Source organism: Fukomys damarensis, unplaced genomic scaffold (assembly GCF_012274545.1).
Source record: "Fukomys damarensis isolate Sample0158 unplaced genomic scaffold, DMR_v1.0_HiC HiC_scaffold_36, whole genome shotgun sequence".
Taxonomy (NCBI): Eukaryota; Metazoa; Chordata; class Mammalia; order Rodentia; family Bathyergidae; genus Fukomys; species Fukomys damarensis.
The window spans coordinates 43,798,564-43,806,494 of NW_022900948.1; the positions used below are offsets into that span (position 1 = coordinate 43,798,564).

The window sequence follows — 7,931 nt, forward strand, 5'->3', positions numbered from 1 at the left end:
TCCTGGGGATAACTCGGGACCGTCAGCTTTTGAGGCAGGTGGCAACACCACCAAGCTAAATCCCCAGCCCTGGACTATTAATTTTTGAGAAAGGCATACCAACAGTCTTGTTGGCAAAAATTCATAGTCATGAATCCTGTAAGGCTTGTTGGTAAGTCTTAACAAAAGCAAGCCTACTAGGGGCGGGGGATTTAGCTCAGTTGGTGGTGCTGCTTGCCTTGCAAGCGCAAGGTCCTGAGTTCAATCCCTGGCACCAAAATAAAGCAAAGCCTAAGCCTGAATTTTTTATAACATTTAAATTCTAATAATTATTTAAATAAGTTAAGGGAAAGCCTTTCTTTTCATTGAAATTTTCTTTTGGTGGTGCTAGGGATCCAACCTAGACCTTCGTGCACGTTCAGCAAGCACTCTACCACTGAACTACATCCCTATTCCTCTTGTTGATTTTGTTTTTGTGTTTGTTTTGAGACAGTGTCTTGCCATGTACTTCAGCTGGCCTTGAACTCTTATGTAGCCCAGGCTGGCCTGAACTCATGGTGATCCTCTTGCAGCCTTCCCAGTGCTGGGATTACAGGTGTGTGTCCCCACCCCCGGCTATTTTGGTGAGAGTTTTTAAGAACATTGTTTTGGTAGCAAGTGGAGCAGTAGTTGGGCCTGAGGTAGTTCGTTTACTGCACCCACATAGTGTAAGATGAAAAAACTGTGGGTGCTCGTTAAGGTGCAATCCCTGCCTTGCACGCCCCTTCCCAGCTCAGTTCTTTTTTTTTCCTTTTTCGGTACTGGGGATTGAATTCAGGATCTTGTGTTTGTGAGGCAGGCACGATGCCACTGAGCTAAATCCCCGACCCAGTTTAGTTCTTGATGACAGGAGGTATTGAGAAACACGATGTAGGTAGGAGCAGGGCACGACTTCTGCAGCAAGCAGAACAGCTTCACGTGAGTAGGGTGAGGATAGATAACGCGTGCTGAGATGGCTCACGTCAGGGCTCGTTTCCTGTCAACAGTACAGGTAGGGTGCTCTGTAGCACCTTCCATTTGAGAGGGCAGAAGGCCACACCGGCCCAGCAGAGATGAGTCCTGAGCCCACGGGGAGGGGACGACTCGCTGAGTGGGGCCTCCCTGGCAGGGACGGGACTGAAGCAGGGGGAATGATGGGCTGGGGACAAGGTGAGAGCTGCATGTCGCAGCAGCGGCTCTTCGTGGTCCCCCACCAGGGAAAGCTCCAGAAACACCAGGCCTTTGAAGCTGAAGTGCAGGCCAACTCCGGAGCCATCGTCAAGCTGGATGAAACTGGAAACGTGATGATCTCCGAAGGGCATTTCGCGTCGGAAACCATCCGGGTGAGTCTGGTTCCTGCCTGGCGGGGAAGACCTCGCCAGGGCGGAGGGAGGAGTGTGGAGCCAGGCTTGCGTGTCAGTTTGGGTGCCCAGAAGGTTAGGCTGTGGCAGCTTTTTAGAGGATCGGTAGTCACCTAAAGGAGTTGCCGAAGCCCTGCCTTGGTAATCGAATTCACCATGAATGTAAATCAGTGTTGGCTCACTCAGGGGGATTAACCTGCTTCCTTCTGGTAGAACGTACTAGAGTGAGTGTTACTGCACATTAAAGGAGAGTGTGTGCCAAGTTCGATACCCAGCCCCAAAAAGAAGAAGCGGAAGAGTGTGAGTGAACTCTTAACATTTACGGATGGTACCTGGACAGCGGAGCATGTTCAGGAAACCAGTGAATTTGGGGATAGGTTACAAAGGTAGAGAGGGACACCCAGCGCTCTAGAGAAGGTTCTCTGTTGGAGGGCTTGCCGGCTCCATCTTGGTGCTCTGCCCTGGGTGAGGTTGTGAGGTGTCGATTGCAGCCAGGAGAGATCTAGCTCTGAGGAGTGACTTGTGGCACTTGTTGGTCCGTGACGTGGTGATGTGGCTGACTTCGAGGCAGGTGGCCTCAAACTCTTTGGGCTGGCTTGTTTCGGAGTCAGGACAATAACTTAACCATTCTCTGCTTTGTTTCTTATTTCTAACACGAGAGGATTGGAAGAAACCTTTCTTTATGATGAGCACAGAATTTCTTAGGAGTGGACAGCTCCTGCCTGTCTTTGATGTCCTCACACCTACCTGTGTGTCTTGTTTGGTTCCATGTCCCCGAAGCCATGTTCCATGGAGGACCCAGCTCTTTCTAGGCCTTTCCCTGTCAAGCAATCCCAAAGACTTAGATGAAAGCTGCATTCTTCAGTCTCAGCTAGAAATGTTCCATCCTCCTCGGTTCCCTGCTGACCATCCTGGAGGTGTCATGCCCTCAAGATCCAGGCTAGTGGTTTTCAGCAATAAATATTTGCTGGCTTATGTTTGTTCTGTGGAGACTTGTAATTAGCCTTGAGCTTATGATTAATAATCATTAACTGTTACTAGTAATAACTGTAAGTAGGACATAAAAGTGAGTTCCAAATGCATGACCTACTACTTAATTATATGGAACCATTTGGGTGATATAATGCATGCAATTAAATACAAATACTTATCTCCCCATTTTCCCACTGCTTTGTGTCCAGTCTTAGAGTAAGTGAAGTCAGCCTGCTTAGTATTTTCCTGATAGAGGGAATGGGGCTGGTTGGTAGTCACATAACCAGGGCACAGGTGGGAACATGTGAAATAGAGCAGATGTTCCAGGGATGAGTCTTTGTTCATGTCTGTTAGTACCCTCTGTCCTATTTAGAGATCTTGTTAAGACAACATTAAAAATACTGTTAACTGCTGTGTGTTGGGCAGCTATTAATAGCTCTTAATGTATAGGCACTTTGCTAATTCTGAGTCTCACAATAAATTTGCAAGGTGGCCAGTAGGGAAGGGTCGAAGCGGAGGCTGAGAATTTTGAGTGACCGGCTCACAGTCCCACATCTGATAGAGGACACTGACATGGGTGGAATTTCAGCCTGGCCCTTCTTCTGCCAGTAACAACTTATTGTCCCCCTTCCATCTGTATTTTATTCCTCCCTTTGTCAGTGTCTCTACCACTGTGTCCCTGAAAGCTTTGGCTGCTGGCTCCGCCCCTGTTGAGAAATCCACCTGAGTGAGCCAGGCTTTCTTTTCCACCCCGTGCTCTGGGTGCTTCTGAAATGTACCTGCTCCCTGCCCACTCGCACTCTCCACCAGTAGGAGGCCTGTAAAGTTGGACTCTAACCTACAGGACTGCCACGATGAGTCAGACAGGCCTGGGAAACTTGCTCCCATACCAGAGCAGGCCGCACCTGAGTGTTGAGTGTGAGGGTGCAGTTTGTGAGGCTGACAGTGATCTGAGCCGTTTCTCCCTGGTCCTCCTACTTGTTGATGTGAGCAGGGAGCCTGGCTTGCTCCCAGTTCCCATGGTGATCCTACCTTGGCAGTTTGTCCCTAACTCCACAGCTCCATAGCTCCGTGTGGCAGGCAGCCTTAGTGTGCGGAAAGATGGGTGGCTTGGAGGGCTGTGTCTGTGTCCTGTGTAACCTGTGTGTCACCGGTTTAGACTTTCACACCATACCGGACGGCATGGCGCCCCATAGTCACCGCCACCCACATCGGGTCCCACATCCGAGTAGGTGGAGTATTGGTGTGCTGCTGGTTGCCGTGCAGTGCTGTCACCTCTCTCCGTGGGGGCCACCCGCTCCCACAGGCAGAAGTGACTTGTGTGAGCACCTGTCTCCCTGCTGCTTTCTCTCTGAAACATCCACTCCTGTATGGAAGAGTCTGCACCCACGCTGACTATCCCCTGCCTTTTAGGTTTTTTGGCTGGGAGTGGCACTTAGTGAAGGGTGGGTCTGGCTTCCCTCTCATTTCTGTTCCTTTTGAGCCTTCTGTTTGGTTTCTCTCTGCCTTTCAGTGTGAAAATCCCAGTACGTTGGGTGGGCGTCCGCCATAGCCCTGAGGCTGGAGTGCTTCTCAGGCCTCGCACTGGGCCTGTGCTGTGAGCACCCAAGGGTGCTGGGAGGTGAACACATTTGGCCCCTTGGGTGAAGTTTGGAATAAACCTCACTGTTTTTGGTACCGGGGATGGAACTCGGGACCTTGCAGCGCCACTGAGCTACATCCCTGGCCCACGACTCACTTTTGAGATGTTGTGTTTGACTACTGTCTTTTCACACATGCTCCAGATCTTTGCCAGAAATCCTTTGAAAGCTGAAGACATTACAGGACCCCATCTTTTCTCCTTGCATCCTAAGATTTTCCTGTTGTCTTCATAATCTTTCTGTGTATTTTAGCTGTTAAGACCTCTTGTTTTGTCTTCTTTTTGTCCTCTCACCTCCATTCATTCAGAGTACAACCTTCAGTCATTTTTGCTCAGTCTCCACGTTGATTCTGTTTTGTTTTGAGACAAAAATTTCACTGTTATTCAGGCTGCCCTTGAACTCACTGTGTAGCCAAGGCTGGCCTCAAACTTGCCAGAGATCCTTCTGCCTCAGCCTCCTGAGTCACATTAACTCTTCATCTTTCCTCCCCCACTAATCTCCTGACCTAGGAATCCCACCTTAATAATTATTAATGCTTTAATAATTAATAATATTGATTACATAAGATGCAAACAATAATTACAATTGAATAACTTCCTTGAAGTAAACTAGAAAAGCATACTTATGAAAGGTCCGTTATTTCATAACTTTTAAGACTAAGCAAAGCACTCTGACCTGTACTTTTTTGCTCTCAGTTAAATTTAAGATTTCCTCTCTGGGATTGTCTTTTTAAAAGAGCTTTATTGACAGCCCATGGGGTCAGCTCTAACTTTCGGAACTCTGGAGAAGCCAGATCCCACGGAGCCTGTTGTAAGGCAGTTAAGAGTGACTTTTGCCCTCCAGACCCGTTTGATGGAGCTGCACCGCCAGTGGGAATTGCTTCTGGAGAAGATGAGGGAGAAGGGAGTCAAACTGCTGCAGGCCCAGAAGTTGGTGCAGTATCTTCGGGAGTGTGAGGACGTGATGGACTGGATCAACGACAAGGTGCGTGTGTCCAGCCGGGCGGGTCTGCCCTCTCCAGCCGCTATCCAGCACCTCCTGTGCTCTGCCCCCAGAGCCTGGGGTCCCAGGTACAGGATGCTGTGAGAGCCCTGAAGTCAGCAACCGCACACAGAGCTGTGTCCACTGAGGCCCCTGCCTGGTACCTCTGTCTCACTAAGTGTCTGGGAGCCTTTGTACCCAACTGCTGGCTGGTGACCCTGCTCTGTTTTGATGCTGGACTAGGAAGCAATTGTGACTTCGGAGGAGTTGGGTCAGGACCTGGAGCATGTGGAGGTTCTGCAGAAGAAATTCGAAGAGTTTCAGACAGACCTGGCTGCTCATGAAGAAAGAGTTAATGAAGTGAACCAGTTCGCTGCCAAGCTCACCCAGGTAATCGGCAGACTGCTGCACTTCTCACTGCGTCTCTTACCCTCCAGCCTCTCAGGAGCCACATTTGCTTTGCGAGCAAGTGTTCATAAGCACGTCTGAGTTTTGTTTAGCTGTGCAGAAGGCCCAGTACTGGTGACTCCTAAATGGGAATGTGCTTTTGAACTGTGGCCTTGGGCAGGAAGGGCAGAGTTCATTTAATCTGTTCCTTGCACCCACTTTCGGGCAGGTCAGGTAAGGCTTTTACTGGGCTGGAGGTGGGTCTCCAGGTTTCTCAGACGAGGGTGTGGTGGGGTGTGGTGGGGAGTGCCCGCTTGGTGGTGTTCTGGCCTCTACTGGGCCTCTCCTTTTTATTATTTTATTTTATTGTTTTGGTACCAGGGACCTTGCACTATTGAGGCAAGTGGTGGCACCACTGAGTTAAATCCCCAACCCTCCTTCTTTCCTGTTTGATTGAGATTCTCTGGGTTCCCTGGGGCACCTCGCGGACCTTGTGATGGACAGAGTCCCCATGAGTAGCTCTGGAGCCATGAAGGGGGTGAGACAGCCCCTCCACACTGCTCCTGTGCAGTTCTGGGAACTGCCTTTTCATTCTCCCCTTCCGCTGAGAAGGTCAGCGTGCCGCAAGACTTCAGAGAGTAGGAAGGAAACTTTTGCTTTGGGTAATTGTTTGGGTTTTTTTTGTTGTTTTTGGTTTTTTTTGTTTTGTTTTGTTTCTTGAGACAGGGTCTCACTGTGTAGGTGAGACTGACCTGGAACTCACTGTGTAGCCCAGGCTGGTCTTGAACTCACAGCAATTCTCCTACCTCAGCCTCCTGAGTGCTGGGATTACAGGTGTGCGCCACCACGCCCAGCTGGGTAATTGTTGAGGGGCACAGACTTCAGATTTTTCTGGTTAGCACTTAGGTAAAGAATAGCCAGCATTGGGGCCTGGGATTTAGCTCAGTGGTTCTGCTGCCTGCCTCGCAAGCACAAGGACTCAAGTTCTATCTCTGGTACCAAAAAAAAAAAAAAAATAGCCAGCCCCTCAGAAATGCCTGCTGACCGGCGTCCCTGCCTCATTGCCTCGTCCCAGCATCCCCGTCCCACCCCAGCGTCGTGCTGGAGCAGAGCCGGCTGACCACGCCCACGACCTCGCTGTCTCTCCTTATTACCTTAACTGATCTCTTTAATTAAAATGAAGTAATAAAACGTGCTTGGTGGGAGGATACTTTTAACAGAATGTCAGCAGTCTAAAGCCAGAGCAAACCCTTGAGCCCTGAAAATGGTGTGGGCAGGAGTGCTCATCGGAAATGCCAGGCTTGGAGCACTGGGCCAGCAAGTGCACAGAAGCGGAGCCCAGGCGTTGGTTACCATCTGGCGTTGATGCATGGGACCCCTTGCGACCACCTGCCCTGCCCAAGGGACACACAGTGCTCTCCCCCTTCACATAAGGAGAAGCACGCTCGGGTTTGGAGTCATGCCATTTCACGTGGAGAACTACTGATGGATTGTTCCATGGAGTTTTCTTCAGAACGATGAAGCTTTTTCCACAGGGATACTGGTCAGAGGGCCCAGAGCTGGCAGGCAAATCGGGTCTCTTCCGCCCTTGTTTAGGAACAGCACCCTGAGGAAGAGCTGATCAAGACCAAGCAGGACGAAGTGAATGCTGCCTGGCAGCGGCTCAAGGGCCTGGCTCTCCAGAGACAGGGGAAGCTGTTTGGGGCAGCGGAGGTGCAGCGCTTTAACAGGTACAGCTGGCGAGGCTTTGCACACCAGGCGTCTCCTGAGAGAGCCTGGGAGGGCCTGTGGCCCAGGGGCTCCTGCACAGGTGTCCTGACTGGGTCACTGTGTTCCCAGGGACGTGGATGAGACCATCAGCTGGATTAAGGAGAAGGAGCAGCTGATGGCCTCAGACGATTTTGGACGAGACCTGGCAAGTGTTCAGGCCCTGCTCCGGAAGCATGAGGGTCTGGAGAGAGACCTTGCTGCCCTAGAGGACAAGGTGGGTTTGGGAGCTGCTGACCAGGCAAGTTCCCAGGGTCGCTGAGCGGCTCTGACAGAGTGGCTCTGACAGAGCGTATCTCCAGGTCAAGGCCCTGTGTGCCGAGGCTGACCGCCTGCAGCAGTCCCACCCTATGAGCGCCAGCCAGATCCACGTGAAGCGAGAGGAGCTGATCGCCAACTGGGAGCAGATCCGCACCCTTGCAGCAGAGAGACACGCGCGGCTCAACGACTCATACAGGTGGGAACACCCTCCGGGGTCACCAGCTAGTGTCCCCACTCTAGCGTAGAGGAGGGAGGAAGAGAGGGATCAGGTCTGTGTCCTGTGGACCCCGCCAGGACCCTCATACTAAGAAAATGCAGCCCACCTTTTCTCACCTGTCTTATGTTTGCTGGGGGACTTGCAGTTGTGTACCGTTTTACTTCATAAATGATTTCATCTTCTCTTACTTCGTTGTGACTGATGGGAATGGAGCTCTCAAGCAGCGCTTGGTGGTGCACACCTGTAATCCCTGCGCTCTGGAGGCTGAGGCAGGAGAATCACAAGTTCAAGAGACTGGGCAATTTAGAGACTCAGTGACAGCCTGTCTCAATTTTTTTTTTTTTTTTT

The 7,931-nt window shown here is 50.8% G+C and overlaps 1 protein-coding gene across 8 annotated transcripts in view; it reads left to right on the forward strand.

The window, feature by feature from the left end:
- Sptan1 (spectrin alpha, non-erythrocytic 1) overlaps positions 1–7,931 on the forward strand; it is a 59,050-nt gene that overhangs the window by 12,536 nt on the left and 38,583 nt on the right. For all 8 annotated transcript variants that reach the window (XM_033759038.1, XM_033759032.1, XM_033759033.1 and 5 more), the window contains exons 3-8: positions 1,215–1,340; positions 4,814–4,954; positions 5,195–5,341; positions 6,935–7,068; positions 7,178–7,322; positions 7,408–7,562. In XM_033759038.1, the coding sequence (XP_033614929.1) occupies positions 1,215–1,340; positions 4,814–4,954; positions 5,195–5,341; positions 6,935–7,068; positions 7,178–7,322; positions 7,408–7,562 (848 nt within the window). The remainder of the gene's footprint in view (positions 1–1,214; positions 1,341–4,813; positions 4,955–5,194; positions 5,342–6,934; positions 7,069–7,177; positions 7,323–7,407; positions 7,563–7,931) is intronic.